This window comes from Trichomycterus rosablanca, chromosome 4 (assembly GCF_030014385.1).
Source record: "Trichomycterus rosablanca isolate fTriRos1 chromosome 4, fTriRos1.hap1, whole genome shotgun sequence".
Classification (NCBI taxonomy): Eukaryota; Metazoa; Chordata; class Actinopteri; order Siluriformes; family Trichomycteridae; genus Trichomycterus; species Trichomycterus rosablanca.
Genome location: NC_085991.1, coordinates 30,930,466 through 30,947,909, shown reverse-complemented (window position 1 = coordinate 30,947,909; position 17,444 = coordinate 30,930,466). Strand labels below are relative to the sequence as shown.

The window sequence follows — 17,444 nt, the reverse complement described above, 5'->3', positions numbered from 1 at the left end:
AAATTACAGTGAAAAGATCCTACTGAGATTAGATCTTCTTGTTTAGGCATTAAAATGTACTCATCTTCAGGCTGGATCAGTTTAACATGTCATGTTACCTGTTAAGCTAAAATCCCATTTAAAAGCACAGATTTAAAATCAGTGTATAAAAACATTTGATCCTTTCGTTGAAACATTGACAAACAACTTTTACAAAACTGCCCAACCACATGTTTAATATTTACATCATGGAAAAAATAAGGTCCACACAGAGCATGTAAATGTTTTTTATTTCTCAACTTAGCCTGACAAGTACAGAATATTAGCACCCTACAGAGAATGCATAACTTTTTGTTTTTTATAATGGGCTGTAATTTAAAAAGAGAGAACATGACTAATCCACTTAAAGCTTGTATAAGCACCATTAGTTAAAATGGAAAGAATGTAAGTGTATCATGTAAAAGCAAGAAGGGCACTTCTGGCATGAATCTCTTCGAGTGTTGGTCAGTGGGTAGTATATCTGAAAGTGCATGTTAAAATATAACAATCAGCACACTATACCCATGTTTATTTATAGCCTCTGGTACACTTTTCATTTTTCGAATTATATATGTTTGATCTGTGGCTTCTGCAGTTGTTCACCCTGTAGATTCTGCACCATCCAATCTCTTTCATCAACTACAGTGTAGTTGTATGTTTTGTAGTTGAGCATATCCTTAGCACGGAACACCTTGTTGGACTCGTACAAATTGCTCCAGTAGCGAGGAAGTGGCTGGAAGCCACCTAGGTGGGCTAAGTGGTCATTATAAGCCCACTGCTCTGAGTCCAGCTTCAGGATGTGGCGGGTGGCAATACCACGGGATCGACGCTCGGCCATATCCAGCTCGATGTCCTTTTCCATTTCCTCACATGAGGGAAGAGGGAATGAGCCATCCAAGACAGATATAGCAAACTGAGACTGGGAGGGAAAAAGACAAATTGAGAAAGAGGCAAAGGGGAAAGCAATTATTAGACAGTAAAAAGCAACCTTATAATGTAAATGCCAGAATGACTGATTGCTACGAGTACTAGAGAAGATGATGAATGAAAAAAGAACTTCAGACTAAAATCAGACTAAAAGACATCTTAGTCATCTACAAACATGTATGGAAATAATTACAACTGCAGTAGCTGTAGTGGTAGGGTACTAATGGCATAGTAATCAGAAGCTTGTTGGCTCAAGCTCAATCACAAGTTGCAGCTGTTTGACCCCTGAGCAAAGCCCTAAAATGTTTGCATTGTATCACTCACAACTGTTAGTGTGTAATAAATGCTAACAATTTAATTAGTTACAAATCAAGACTACCAGTTCACAGGGGTTTAAGGAAACATGTTACCAACAGTTGCAGTGTTTTAATAAACCACTGTTGTTTATTCTCACTAGACACTCACCTGCATGTGAAAGTGTGGAAAGGGGCATATGGCTCGGCAGATGCCCATAATGAAGAGTGATGGGTAAGCTGGAGGTATTAGAAACTTGTAGAGAGGATAGACCAGGTGTTCTTTCACATGCACACCCACTTGCTCATTTAGAAAAGGATAGGTGAAGTTGTAGCCTGTGCAGAGTAAAAAGACTTCTGGAGCTGCCTGTTTGCCATCCTTAAATTCCAAAGTGCCATCATCCAGCACTTTGGTTACTGGAGGAGCCTGCTCCACTCCTTTGGGCAGTGGACATGTCAAAGGTCGCTGACCATGACTCAGGATTACCTGTGTAAAGAATAAAGATTTTACACATTATTTTTGTGTAACACCACTTCTAATTTTGGGGTTTGGCTATTTTAGTCTCTTAAATTGCTAACAGATGCATCAAATTGTCTGACGGCTCTAAACATCCTCATTAATTTAATCTGAACACTATGAGCTAGACATCACTGCCCAAAATCAGTGTCTAACCTTTGGGCTGAATTGTAGTGGATCCCTGAAGTCATGTTCCAATTTTACCTGTAGGGCAGCTATAACCTAGTGGTTAAGGTACTGGACTAATAACCAGAAGGTTGCTGGTTTAAGCCCCACCACTGCCAGGGTGCCACTAATGGGCCCTTGAGCCTCAATTGCCTAGATTGCAGAAGGTTGCTGGTTCAAGCCCCACCACTGCCAAATTGCCACTGTTGGGCCCTTGAGCAAGGCACTTAACCCTCAATTGCTTAGATTGTAGAAGGTTGCTGGTTCAAGCCCCACCACTGCCAGGTTGCCACTGTTGGGCCCTTAAGGCCCTTTACCCTCAATTGCTATTATTGTAGAACATTGCTGGTTCAAGCCCCACCACTGACAGGTTGCCACTGTTGGGCCCTTGAGCAAGGCCCTTAACCCTCATTTGCTTAGATTGCATACTGTCACAGCTGTAGGTCCCTTTGGATAAAAGCACCTTCTAAATGCCAAAAATGTAAATGTTCCAAAATCTAGTGAAAAGAGTTGTAGATGCTAAGAGCACATATGGGAGTAATGTTTAGTTGTATACATCTGGAAAGTAGTGCAGGTATGTTTGATGATCATAATATATATATATAGAAAAAGATTATTATTGCGTTGTAACCAGAATATGGTAGAGATAAAAAAAAAAAAGTATTACACCTTAGCATTCACATCGGAGAGCTCCATAGCAATATCTAGTCCTGAAAGACCAGCCCCCAGCAGCACCACAAACTTGTCTGCAAATGGTTCTGCACTGCGATAATCATGGCTATGCATCAGCATACCTACACACATACACACACAGCATTTATAATCATAAAGTAAATTATGAATGTAATAAAATAAGGGTGACACGGTGGCGCAGTGGGTAGCACTGTCACGTCACAGCAAGGGCCTTGGTTTGATTCCCTGTCTAGGCAGTCAGGGTCCTTTCTGTGTGAAGTATGCATGTTCTCCATGTGTCTGTGTGGGTTTCCTCAACAAGTCCAGAACCATGCAGTCATGCCAACTAGAGCTACTAAAAATTGTGTGAAGAAAAAGTGTAAAGTGTGTGTGAATGTGTGTCTGCAATGGAATGGTGACTTGTCCAGATTGTTTCCTGCCTTTCGCCTGAAAGTATATAAGGTTATTATTTTAAAAAATATTAAAAATATATAAATATTATGAATGAGCAAGTGGCATCAATAACTACCCGTAGTATTTTGGCAACTTTATTTTATACATAGGAGTCACTGCAGTCTCAAAAAAGCTTTACAACCCCCCCCCCATGCAGTACCATTATGATCCACTAGGGGATCATGACGACAACAATTCTAAAAACCGAGCCTGTGCCTGTCCCTTTGCCTATCCTCTTGAGATTTAATCCTCAATTCCCGTTTTTTCTTTCTGGCATATTCATTCACATCCTCAGTAAGAGCGTTATCTTAATCAGGGTCACCACCTAAAAACATGCACAACTACCGCATTACTCACTTATTCTCAAATTTCGAAAAGAGTAGCCAATCCACCTACATTCAGGTAAAAGAGAGGTTTCAAGAATTTACATCAAATACTGCGAAAACGTCATACTCAGGACAGTCAATCCAGAATTCTGAAGCTGTGCAGCATCCACACTACCTCCTGTGCCCCTTTCTAATGTATTTGTTCTAAATTTGACAGAATTTTGTTGTTCCGCTAGTCATATGCCATGTACAAATCATGTCTGGAGACCAAGATCATGTTAAAATCTAGCCTTTTTATTCTTATATTAAAATCTGTTGAATCTGCCTCATTTTAGACTGTATTGTCGAATGATTGAAATGTATGTTATCGTTTTGCAGCCAACATGAATTATACTCTTATTACACACACTTTATTATGCCGTCATTGCATAAACTTCAGACATAATCTGCATGACTCTTGTAACATGGCTCTAAGTAATATATTCAAGTAGGACATGGTCCAACCAACATACAGATAACATCAGGTAGTAGTTTGTGGGGTGATTTTTTTTAATGGATCAATGAATCACAGTCATCTGTTTGTACTTTCTACCTCTGCAACTCCTTATGCCTAGTTCACACTACACGATTTTTGGCCAGATTTCGCTCGGCGACTGGTCGGCGCTAGATTTGCCGGCTCGGGAGCAACTCGGCGATCGAAACTCGGCTCTCAGTCGCTATGTGTGAACTATCCAACAACTCGATCCGACCGGCTCGCCGAGCGCTCGGCGACCGGATTGAGATATCTAGCATGTCAGATATCTGATCTCAGTTGCACGTCTGGCAAAGAGTGCTCTGTCGAACAGCCAATGAGAACGCAAGATATGGTGTGAGGGGAAACGCAGGAGAGGAGGGTACCGGTACATAATACTGTATAGACAGGGACATAATATAGTGTATATCAGAATACACCGGCACACACACAAGCTTTACAGTATTTCTGACTTGATCGTTCTCTACAAAACACCAACGTTGCATTGCAAAAATATTAATTAACCTCCAACTTACTATAGAACAATCCATACTGTTCGTGTTGCCAAATCCACTCAGATTTATTTATTTTTGCTCCTTGATTTTACGCTGCACATCAGCGCACAAACACTTTGATCGCTCGCTACTTGTTGACGTGCATTTTTGGACGTGGTATCATTAAACCCCTCATCACTTCTCGCGTTTGTTTTCGTGACAAAACGTAGTTTGGGAGACCAGAGAAGCTCGCCTGTGATTCCAGTTGGTGATAGATCGTGTAGTGTGAAACCCCTTATCGCCGATCAGTCGTGTAGTGTGAAATATACACCGACTGAAAGACTCCCGAGTGCAAAAGCAACCCCAGACCATCTCACTACCACCACCTGTTTTATGGTTGGTATGATATTCCTATGGTGGAATGCAGTGTTAGCTTTACACCAGGGTCCCATATCTTCTAAAAAGTTTATCTTTAGTCTTGAGAGGTCATGTTTTTTTAGGAAAAGCAAGATGGGCCTTTGTGTTCTTTTTGGTCAGCAGTGGTTTGCATTTTGCAACACGTCGATACCATTTTCTCCAGTGTCTTTCATATTGTGGAACTGAGTAAGTTGATCATTGTTTTGGCAAGTTCATTAGATATTTATCTGGTTTCATTTGTGTCTCCTGGATGAGTCATCAATGCAGTCATGGTGAGAATTTTAGAACTTTCACTCCTGCGAAAATATATCATTGTTCCAAGTTTTCTCTATTTGTTGATTATGGCACTCAGTGTGGATCGATGGAGTCACAGAGCCTTACATTTGTAACCCTTTCCAGACTGCAGTATTTCATTAAAATTGTTTCACATCTGTATTTCAATCTCCTAAGACTGTGGCATCATGCGCTGCTTTTCGAGAGTCTTTAGTCTGCTTCACACTGCCAGACAGGTTTTATTGATTTAAGTAATGTTTAGATTCAACAGACCTGGCAGTAATCATGCCTGGGTGGGGCTAGTAAAATTAAACCCAACTGTCAATTAACTTTGGTTAACAGTTTAATATTAGAAATAGCACATAGGGTTGAACAGCATTTTTTCTTCAATAAATACAATTATTATTTTAAAAAGCATTTGTGTTTACTTGGGTTATCTTTGTCTAATATTTTAAAGTAGTCAGCTGATCTGAAACATAAGTGTGCAAAAGTAGAAGAAATGAGAATAATTTCATAACACTTTACAAGGCACACAGAGAGATTAGTGAAAATAAATGTTGTTTCTGGAAAGCAAAGGAATGTTGATCCAGGCTTTATGTACCACATGTTCTACCAGACTCCCCACAAATCATCAGTCTAAGAACAGAATGTACACTCTATTTAGGTTAATAATTAAATTGATACATTGATCAAAGACCCAATAACCCTATGAAATAAGATAAGACTTTACAGATGGACTTTAGATCATGAACCGTTTGATTAGATTTTTTTTGTCAGTAAGCCATATGTACATCTTAAATGTACCATAGCAAAAAGAAAGCAATTAATAATATTAAAGAACATTTATAGCTGATAATGACTGGAAAAGACAGAGGGGTTTAATCGTGTTTACATTACATAACACTGCAACAGTGCAATGTGGGCACACATACCTTTGAACTTCTCCAATCCAGGTATAGATGGGATGTATGGGTCATAGAAATGCCTATAATTCAAAATGATCAAAAAAAGCACTTTAGTCTTACTATGAATTGCTACATTATTGCTATATTGCTATACAACATTGTGATATTTAAAATGACAGTAAGTAATAAGTAATTTCAATATGTATCAACAGTTTTTAGGCATTTAGGATTAACAACAATGTGTAAGAGATGGTGATTATTTGTTAAACTTACAGCGACAACACATTCTACGAACTAAGCTAAATAAGCTAAATACTGATCCACCTTTGCTCTCTGTCAGCTATCAGCACATCTCAATTATCAGCTCAACTATCAGCACATCTGTCATGTAACAAACACTGCCTAAGGTAAACCCTAAACGAGCATGTTTAAAGTTTTTCAATGCTTATCTAGTGTTTGGTCTCATTTGTCAATACATTACGTCTCACACTTTAAGGTCTTAGAGATCAAAGGCAGATGGTGGACAAAATAACAGAAACAGCATATGGGAAAAAAAGGTGTATAAATCCGAACTACAAACACACTGTTGTGCTAGACTACAAACATGCTGTTGACTGTCAGACTGTCAGTATGAGCTATATAAATTGGCACTTTAATGTGTTAGGTTCAGTGAGACCAAATAGTAGGTGCCTATCCTTCATCAAAAACTGGAATATTATTTCATGCTGCAAGGGGATTCTCAAGTATCACAACTGGATTAGTAAAAAGAAAAAGTGGTTGCAAATGGAAGCTCACTGACAGTTGATAGTCACTAAATGACTAGCTAACCAGCTGCACACCTGGTTACTAATTCACTCAAGCACAGCTATACTAAACCACTTTTGGCCTACATTAAAATTAAATATAGTAAAAGATGCTTGTGCAAAACACCAACGTCAATCACTATTCTAGTCCATGTGTTTATTTCATTTAATAGATTCCTGACAAACCTTAAAGCAGGTTACAAAAAACATACCCATTGCACACCATTACAGCATCAAACCGCTCCTTGATGGATTTGCTTCTGTCTACACCATCACTACTGGTGATATCCCAGGCCAACCCTTTCCATCCATTCTTCACTTTCACTGGATTAACTGCATCCACCTTGGTGCCAAACTGAAAAGGGTTTTCAAAAAAGCATATGTGTAATTCATTCATGGATATGAAGTATTTTAGACATACCTGTTATTCTACACTGGTTTATAAAGAATTAGGACAGTAATTGTGCTTACAACTTACTTACATGTTAGTCTACAGATACATAATTATAAATAATATAGAAACACCATTTGAGGAAAAGTTTGGACATTTTGTAAAATGCAGCAAAAACAACAATCTGGGTGACCAACTTCATTGTATTGTAAATATAAGCAAATTTTGAAGCCTGAAACACAAAACCTGGGACAGGTGCAGTATACAAGTGAAAATTGTATTGAATATTCAGGTTACAGTGTTTCCATGATCATGATTGGGTATAAAAGGAGTATACAACAAAAGCTGGTATGCAAGCAAAGATGGTTCATGGATAACCACTTTTTACTATTAAAAATTATCATTAAAATTTACCATTACCTTCATGAGAAAATGTTCAGATTGTTAATCAGGTCTTTTACCATCTACCATAAATAATACTGTGAAAATATTCAAGTAATTCTGAGAAATCAAAAGTCATAAATGTGAAAATGTGTGCTGTGGTCAAATGAGTTCATGTTTCAGCTTCTCTGTGTCAAAGAGTAAAAAGAGCTTCCAGCTACTGTTCTGTTATCAGCCAAAGTTGCATTAGCAAACAGCTGCCATGGCATGGGAGTGCATCAGTGCAGATGTGTGAAGGTATCACTGACACAGAGGTGCATACTGAGATTTAAGCATTTTTTAGTATTTACAATTAAATACAATTAAATTAGTCAGTAAAAACATTTGAAACCTTTTCTTTGTACTTTTGTCTAGTAAATAAATTATAGCATTTTACAAAATGTCCCAATTTTTCTGGAAATTCGGTTTGTAGTTAGGAATCACTTTTCCATAAAATACAATGATTTCTTTACTGCAAAAAACTGCAAAAGCATACCCGAATGTGGTCCCAAAGACGGAAATGGTCACAGTACTGCTCGAGGTACTTGCGCACCTCTGTGTGATGGACAAATGATGGAAGATGCTCTGCAAAGGGGAAGTCAGGAAATGACATGACCTCTTTAGGAATATTCGTTCTGGAAAATTAAAAAGAAAAACAAAAGGTTCAAAATTTTCTAATTATTTATGTAAAGCATTTTTGTAGAATACCTTTACTTAATATCCTAAGTCAAAATACTTGTAAATAAATGTTGAAATGTAATGGAAAGATTTGAGAAACAAATTTGTCTAGTTGTTACAAGTGTACCATTTCATCTGTACATACTGTCCATATTTGCAAATTTGCATATCAGTTTTTGCACACTGCACTACTGCACTATTTTCACCAGCACAAACAATAATGTATATATCGTATACATACAGTTTGTGGTATACTTACATTACCACAACATTTCTGTGCAGTTTAGTCACTTTTCAACACTTACTCTTTAAATATATACTGTAATATCTGTTACTACTCTGTACATAGGTCTCCTTAATTTCACTTAACTGGTCACTGCTGCACTTGTAATATATGTAAATAATCTCTATCTTGCACTTCTGGTTAAATGTGACTGCATTTTATTGGCTCTGTACTTGTACTCTGCACAATGACAATCAAGTTAAATCTAATCTAACAAAGCATTTATTGACAGAATTCAACAACAGCTCTTGGACTTCGATTAGAACTTTTCCATTATTGGCAATTATTGGTCATAGTAAATATACATGCAGTAAGACAGAGTTTGGGTTGAAAAAGCTGGTTTAAAAGATGCTTTAAGTTTTACGTTACATAACATTACCTGAGGTCTCTGTACATGCTGCTGTGGATGGGCAGGCCATTGTCATAGAAGCCTGTGCAGTCTTCATAAACCCAGGTGCCTCCCACATTCTGAGTCAGCTCAAACAGAACAGGTGGAGCAAACAGGTCCTGCCGAGCAAGGAGGTGACGTGCGGCACACAGGCCTGCTGATCCGGCACCCACCACAGCTACACGCAACTTCTGCAAGCTGGTCATGATCCTATGTAGAGGAAATAGGGAAACCATATGTCTTATTAAATCCTGATAGACAAAGACCAGCAGGGACTTTTTAAAATAATACATTGCATTCCAAAAAAGTTGAGATGGTAAAGCATTTTCCACTTTGTACTGTTGCCATTTTGTTCACCACCTGTTTGAAATCACATTATTATTTAGTTTGTATCTGTTTGCAATTAAATGAATGCAATACAATAAAAGTCAAATGTAGTAAAAAAAAAAAGCTAGATGTAAGAAACACTGCTTTTTTATTTGCATTGTCCATACTGTGCCAACTTTTTCTGATTTGGGGTTCTACAATTACTGTGCTATGGTGCACAGTGCACAATGCAACTTTGTTCATAGCTTATTCCCAAGGTGCACATTTTTAGTAAAGCAGTGATATACACTTATAGTACAGTGTATATATCACACAGTATTATTTAACATGACTTGGTGTTGGTCTGTAGTAAAGCTATAACCTGCTTTCATTGCTCTATCACAGCAATTGCATTTTCAACTATCCACTAGTCATTACTTTCACAGCAAACTTTCTGTTTAATAAATAAAAATCTAACAAATTTATGTTTAATGTAAAAAATCATATCATATAATTTAGTATGCAACTTATGTATGAGTGTGTATGCTTTTCAAAATTTCAGCATGTGCATATGTGTGCAACTATTGTTATAATTTCAATCTTTACAAAATTAACAATCAATCATAGATTTAGGTATGTCTGCTTTTGTAACTTTATCTTGCACTGACTGAACTGCAAACACATTGCAAACAAAATAGTAAGAGCTACATTATTATTATTATTTCTAATTATTTTCCCTGTTATCTGTTCTATAAAATAGTTTACTATTTTAGGTCTTATAAAGAAGGTAATACAATGTTTTCCAAGTTTCCTTTATTTTGATCAAAACCTGCTCTTAGAATTTATTTTAATTAATATAATTAAATTATAATAATAATAATAATAATTTAATTAAATTATCTTTGTACTCAAAAACTTTAGACACATTGTTTTATGATCTGATATCAATTACTGTATATTATTTAATATTATAGCTCTGATTATATGTATAGCAATAACTACAAAACATCTTTAAGTGCTCTGGGTAGAATGTTGGCTTTAGACATTACAAGCAGAACTACAGTAGCAAGTCATGTTTTAGCCCCTAGTATATTGAGTATCTTGAGTCCCAAGTTATTTAACAAGGTCTGCTTGCATGTTTGTGTTTGTGAGCATTTAAAATAGGAGTGGGGTGAAAGTCTTAAATGTGTCTGGCAGGGGGAATGGGAACAAGCCAGCCCAGCTGTGTTTTAAGATGCTGTTTTTCTAAGTTTTTTTTGTTCTTCAGCCTTTACCACCAATTTAATAATATCAAGAACAATAAAATATTGCACAGTGCATCTATTCGGTGCCAGTATATATACAGTGCCAGTAAATACGATTAAGTAGAAATATATAAAGGCAGACTTTTATTTAGCTTTTTACTGTTCAGATTCTTTTAAGTACTCAGCTGTAACCAGGGCAAGGAGAACTCCTGTGGCTCACATGACAGACCTGGGGAACATTGCAGAGGTTGTAATACAGACTGTATGAAGATCCTGATCAATATACAGTGCACACTACTAGTAGCCACTTTCGTTTAAGTATTTTATTGTTGTCATTGTTGTTTAAAAAATCTAAGTTGCACCGAAACATACAGCTCATTTGTAAAATCAGCAATACAATGCACTGCTGTGTTTTAAAATAGGTCAGTGCAGCCTATATCCTTATTAAATCTGTGGCGCGATCCAACACAATTTGACAATTAGATTGCTGCTTTGATCATCACAGATTAGTTACCACTTCAACAAAAACGACCACACATGGAATTTCTTTTAACCATGTAAAACTAAGAGGATTAGTTAGTACTTACTAAAATCCAAGTCAGTGGTGGGACCCAAAGCTCCAGTCCAGCACAAACTTCTCAGGGCTGAGCAGAGCACTGAGCAAAGGGAGAACACGCTCAGTGTGGAGCCTATTTAAAGATTGGGCTTCTGTCCAACTATCTTCATGTTCACGACTGATTAACTCTTTCCTCAACAGTCTGATGGTCAGTTTGCTTAATGCAGCTCTAATAAAAATTCAAAAAGCCAGACAACGACCTAGTAGGCTTAATTAAAGTTAAAACTGGTTTCTACCTTAAAACATTTTCGCTCTTTGTTTTTGTCTTACAAATGCAAATCTAAATGCAAAAACTGAAAGGATTACACAGGTCAAACAGCGACATGTACAGGTTACTGTGTACAATTACAACAAATACGGCAATAATGTTGACCGTACTGTACTTGATTTGTAACCGCTTCAGCCTGGTAAGGGTCGCAATACAGGAATACATCCTTAACAATAATTACAGGACACCAAAGTACAGAAACAAAACATGCAGATATGGAAGGAACTTGCAGAGAGGGAGCCAGAGGTGAGATTCAAACACAATGAACAAAGTAGAGCTGCTATTTTTTTTTTAGTTGTGTTTTATTTTAACACGTATCTGATAAACCATTTAGTAATGCATCGAAGTGGTTTTAAATCTGTGTCAATAATGTTACTAACCAAATCAGTACCTTATACTGAAAGATTTGAGTTTGTCCAGTCGCCTATACAAACCCCAATTTCTAAAAAGTTAAGATATGCAATAAAAACAAGAATTTGTAAATAAGGTAATTCTTTTAAACATTTATTCATTTGGATTTTAACATCATGTTTCACACATTGGTTACATTCATGACAGAAACGGTAGTTACTCGTTACACAAGATTCATCAGTTCACAAGTTTTAATGTCAAACACAGTCATGGACAATTTTGTATCTCCAATTCACCTCACTTGCATGTTTTTAGACTGCGGGAGGTAGGAAATGAAGGAAACCCATGCAGACATGGGGAGAACATGCAAACTCCACACAAAGGGACCCAGACCACCCCACCTGGGGATTGAACCCAGGAACTTTTTGCTGTGAGGTGACAGTGCTACTCACCGAGCCACCATGCCATGCCTTTTGCATTTATTTACCAGACAAAAATACAGAGAAAATGTTTTACAGACTTGTCAATATAAAGAAATTCAGAATTTGATACCTGTAATATGTTTTTTTAAAAAGCTGGCATGGAGGCACATTGACAGTAAATGTGTTTACATGGTAAATGTGTTTACCACTGTGTTACAAGGTTGACCAATTCCTGCTTACTACAAGACTTAAGCTGCTCATTTGTCAACTTCTCATCGTGATGCACCATACAATTTCAAAAGAAGAGCCAACTTGACTGCAATCAGGCCAGTTAAGCATGAGCACTCTGGTCTACAAAGCCACATAGTTGTAGCGTGTGCATTATGAAGCCTGATATTGTCTTGCTAAAATAATTATGGACTTCCCTGAAAAAGACGTTGCCTTGATGGCAGCACTAATATCCTAATATACTGTACACTTTACTGTCAATGGTACCTTTGCAAGACACCCTGACTTTTACACCTTTCAAACTAGGGGTGGGTTTATAAAATCGATTTTTCGATTCGAATCGATCTTTATTTGAACGATCCGATATAGATTCATATGAACGCGAGATCGATCTTTTAAATACGCCCCTTTTTACGGTGCACACGTTCTGAAGTAGTGATGGGAATTATGGCTAATTTCGTTCATTTTAAAGAGTCGTTTAATAGAATCGGATCGTTCGCAAACGACCCATCACTATTCTGAAGCTAAATAAATTTGTGACGACTGTTAAAATTGCGTAGCAAAAAACACTCCATAGGGTTAATAAGATCTGGGATACTCGGGGTTACTTATGAGAACCCATTGCCAAGCATAGTTTCAGCTTTATTTTGCTCTCCAAAAAATGTTGTACAGATTTAGCTTGTAAACTAATTATCAAGATATCTATGAACCAGGAATAGGTTGTGTTGTAAGAGGGAAACGCTTAAAGCTCTATAAAGAAGTGGGATGAATATCGTAGAGTAACTCTGGAGAACAAAAAAAAAAGTTCGCTGCGAGCAGGGTTCGAACCTGCGCGGGGAGACCCCATTGGATTTCAAGTCCAACGCCTTAACCACTCGGCCATCGCAGCTGACTGAACACCTAACTGTAGTTTCACAACCTACAATTTATACACTACATTAAACTCCTACACTTAGATTCATGGTTTATAATAATTAACGAGGATCATTGCAACTGTCGAAGCTGCAAAACATTCATAGTGCGATTCAGAGCTAAACTCGGTACATTTTTAAGCATACACCGACAACCGAATCAGATATATAGAAATGACAAATGTTCAACAAAGACTGAAGAACAAACAATCATAACGCATCGAAACTAGCCGTCAATACTATATATTTACTGCATAAAAACTGCATATGAGCCATAACTCATACCTGTTGTAGAAATTTTCCACTTCTGATGTTACAACGAAATCTGTTGCTATCATAACATGTTACCCATCGCTAGAGGCCGCTGTTTTGAGAACTTTTGTATAAACGAAAACTACGATGTTACAATAGTTTATTCATACTAGTCTGTTTTAATAGTAGTAGTAATAATACTAATAATAATAGTAGTAGTAGCAACACTACTTTTATTACTATTACTACTACTACTCATAATAATAATAATAATAATAATAATAATAATAATAATACATACATACCCAGCTAACAGGTAACGTTCCCACAACTTTCACTAACGTTATGTAAAAGTTCTCCTAATGAGCAAACGTTCTCACAATAACGTCAGTAGAACCTTCTATAAACGTTACGTGACCTTGATACAAATTCTGACAATGTTAGTCTGAAATGTTCACAGTGTAACGTTATATGAACGTTCTTCTAACATTGTTTTAAACTAAAATTTAAGGGAGTATGTGTGTGATATTCTTTAGACACATATTAGGAAACATTAGTCAACTGTTTTACATCAGTTTTAAGAGGTCATAAGATGCACCTACTGAACATTTTTGCTTTATCAGTGGCGGCTGCTGGTCTTTCAAAGAGGGGAAGCTCATTGTCGGCTTACATCATAAAATTTGTCAATTTATTTATACATAAATTCTGCCCTCTGTTCCTTTTACAAGAAAATGGCCTGAAATGGGTTGCAGTTTGTCTTTCGACTTCACTCGCAAAATCCGCGATGGGACTGAAGCTCCCAGTGATTAAGTGACTAATGAAGCGTATTGCTTTGGCAATACGAATGTCCCTATTTGTCATGCCAATAAAGCTTCTTTTGAGTTTGAGTTTGAGAAGTGACGGTGTAGCGCTCAAACTACCTGTCAATCAAAACGGGATTCAGCCTTTCCACTGATCCTCCAATCATCTTGCAGAAGCTCAGCGTCCAGACCCGCCCACAGCCCCATTCACCCCCAGAGACGCTCAGCGTCCGGGGGCGGGACAAAATCGAGGCATTTATCCAATGACCGGCGAGTTTCGGAGCATTAAAAAAAAAAATCAACGCAGTCCCATAGAAGTGAAGAGACGCTCAGCTTCTGCGGGCAAATGCATTGATGCTACGGGAATGTATGAGTTAAGTTAAGAAAATCGAGTCGATTTGTGATAATTAGCTGATTCTGAACGAACTCGTCTTCGAGATGAACGTGTTCTAACGCGTTTGTAGTCAATGAAATGTTAACACAACTGTACATATTTGACCATTTAATTTTGGAAATTTTAGGGGAAGCTGAGCTTCCCTTGCAGTCTTAGAGAAATCGCCACTGTGCTTTATATAATATTTTATTCAATAATATATTGAAGATAAACCATTACTTTTTTTTTTTTTTTTTTTTTACAAAATCTGTTTCTGCTGTTATCAGAAACAACCAGTTTTCCAGTCTAGTCCGTTTTTGTGTACTGTTGCCATGGTGACGGAGATTTTGGCGGTTAAATGAGCAGATTGAACTGGTTTAAACCAGATTGAGCCAGTTTTCTCCAGTTTATTCCAGAGTGGGCCACCTGCCGGTCAGTTTACAAGGTAAAAAGTGAACAGTAAAATACTGTTTTTTGGTACTGTTGCTTGTGCTACAAGTTTTATTTTAAGTTTACTACTAAGTTTATATTAACTTACTTAACTTTAAATACTTACTAACCAAGTTTAAATTTACTAACTTACATTTTAACTAATTTAAATTTTACAACTATTTAATGTACTTAACCCTTTGATGCACAAGCTAAGCAAACCCCTTCTAATGCACAACATGGGTCAAAAATGACCCATATTCATCCATTCAAGAATATTTTCATATGCACATTTGTCAGTTATTCATGTTTTTGCTGTCTTAGCTAATAAAAGCTATCTATACTAGAATATGTAAACAGCTAGCAAGCAAATAGTATTGGACATATTCGAGATTCAAGAGCCTAATCTTTGGTTGTCTTTCAAAAGATCAGTAAATATGTTTTTGACTACAAACACTTACAAATGTCAGTAGTTTCTGTCAAATTCCATAGTAAATACATAAGGGTCATTTTTTAACCATGTTGTGCATTAGAAGGGTAGTGATACAAAAATGATTTTTATTAAAAAAGCAAAAAATATAAAACTGAAATAAGGATTTGTGATGATCAAAAACAAGTTAATTGAAAAATTCATGGAAGCTTGAATGACGAAATTAATTTATTGCAAAGATATAGAAAATAAAATCTCAGTTGGGTCACTTTTGACCCAGGTTGTGCATCAAAGGGTTAACATTAGCTAATATTAGCTAAGTTAGTTAACTTAGATAGCTAACTGTACATTAATTATGGGCATAACTGTGTTAATTAACACAAATAACTTTTCAATTAATAAAAAAATTGCTAAGATACAGCAGTTGTAGAGATGAATGTTCATGAATTAGTAAAAAAAATGAATGTGTACAGTAATGTTTAAATATAAGCATTAAAAACACAATGAAATAAGCCACAAAGCTGAATTCAGCTTATTTGCCAGTTTCATGTTCAAATTTTAATTCAAATGAAAACAAGTTAAGGTTGTTATTTAAAACGCAATGATTTAATAAAAATTACATTTAAAAAAATCACAGAAATAGAATAATAATTAAAAGTAATTAAAAGTCACTATCTAGATCTAGGCAGTTACTGAGATATTTAATCTCATGTTTTATTTGTTTATTTTTAATCTTTTCTTTTTTTTCTTTGCAGTGTGATAAGGCTGTTAACCCTCATGGCAAGTGATATGGTATGTTGAAAACTGTTGAATAACGTTGAAGAACCATTCTAATAAAATATTCATACAACCAAAATGGAACGTTAAGGGACATAATTTTGAATGTTCTTAGAACATTCCAAGACAACGTTCCAAGAATGTTAAATTTTATAGGTGACATTCTATGAACGTTTTCATAACTTAAAAAAAAAACATTCTGAGAACATTAAGACAACTGGACAGAATAATGTTGAGTGAACATTTCAATGCAACATTCTCACAACTAAAATAGAACGGTTGGGGAACGTTCTCAGAACGTGATTTTGTTATCTGATTATTTGCGGTGATTGGTCAAATTTGGCCCCATCATGAAAAGAAATTGCACATTGATTGGTCAAATTTTGGAATTTTTCTGCATAGTCCACAAAGTTGAATCAGTTCATCTGGACACCAAACTTGTGAATTTGTGTACCTGGATTGTTAAGCATACATCAAGAGGTTTTCTGCATAGTGATTGGCAGAGCTGTGACTGAGTGCTTGTCCAACATTTCTGTGCTGCGGTTGGGTAAATGTTGGAAATTTTGGACTGCGGGGAGGATTTCTGTACAGTGATTGGCTGTCGAATGTTGGAGCAATTAATTTGATTGGTCCTGGCAGTCCAACATTTTCTAATGTTTCCAAAATTTTGCCAGACATAGAAATCCAATGGGGTCTCCCAACGCCTTAACCACTCGGCCATAGCAGTTGACTGAAAACATTACTAAAGCCTTGCAGCCTACAATTTATATACTACATTCAACAATCTCACACTTAGCTCCATGATAGTTTCATAATAAATTACGAGGATCATTGCAGCTGTCAAAGTGCCATTACAATAGTCCATTCATTCATAGTCTGTGTTACCACCGCTTTATCCTAGTAAGAGTCTCGGTGGGCCCGATACACTGAGCGAAATAGGAAACACCCCAGACAGGTGTCCAGTCCATTACAGGGCAAACGCACACACACACGTTTTAGTAGCTCAATTTAACCTGACTGCATGTCTTCGGAGCAAATCAGAAAGCGAGTGGAAACTCATGCACTCCTTGGGAGAACATGCAAACTCTATACAGAAACACACT

At 36.7% G+C, this 17,444-nt stretch overlaps 1 protein-coding gene and 1 non-coding gene across 2 annotated transcripts; both read right to left on the bottom strand.

Moving 5' to 3' along the window:
- Positions 1 to 250: 250 nt before the first annotated feature.
- zgc:77439 (uncharacterized protein LOC378987 homolog) lies at positions 251 to 11,140 on the bottom strand. Its single transcript, XM_062994164.1, has 8 exons — positions 11,072 to 11,140; positions 8,926 to 9,144; positions 8,082 to 8,220; positions 6,987 to 7,129; positions 5,999 to 6,051; positions 2,590 to 2,714; positions 1,411 to 1,725; positions 251 to 937 (listed from the first exon to the last, which is right to left on the bottom strand). Exons 2-8 carry the CDS (start codon positions 9,138 to 9,140, stop codon positions 584 to 586), a joined length of 1,344 nt encoding a protein of 447 aa, XP_062850234.1. The 5' UTR covers positions 9,141 to 9,144; positions 11,072 to 11,140; the 3' UTR covers positions 251 to 583.
- Positions 11,141 to 13,176: 2,036 nt separating this feature from the next.
- trnas-uga (transfer RNA serine (anticodon UGA)) lies at positions 13,177 to 13,258 on the bottom strand. Its single transcript has one exon. It is a non-coding gene; the product is annotated as a tRNA-Ser (tRNA).
- Between the last annotated feature and the right edge of the window lie 4,186 nt (positions 13,259 to 17,444).

Bases quoted from the DNA above. Each gene is read 5' to 3' on its own strand.
- zgc:77439 (XM_062994164.1), bottom strand. From the start codon at position 9,140: ATGACCAGCTTGCAGAAGTTGCGTGTAGCTGTGGTGGGTGCCGGATCA. The intron at 7,130-8,081 runs GTATGCTTTTGC...AACCCTTTTCAG, and splicing joins GTCTTTGGGACCACATTCGG to TTTGGCACCAAGGTGGATGC. The intron at 6,052-6,986 runs GTATGTTTTTTG...TTTGAATTATAG, and splicing joins GCTGTAATGGTGTGCAATGG to GCATTTCTATGACCCATACA.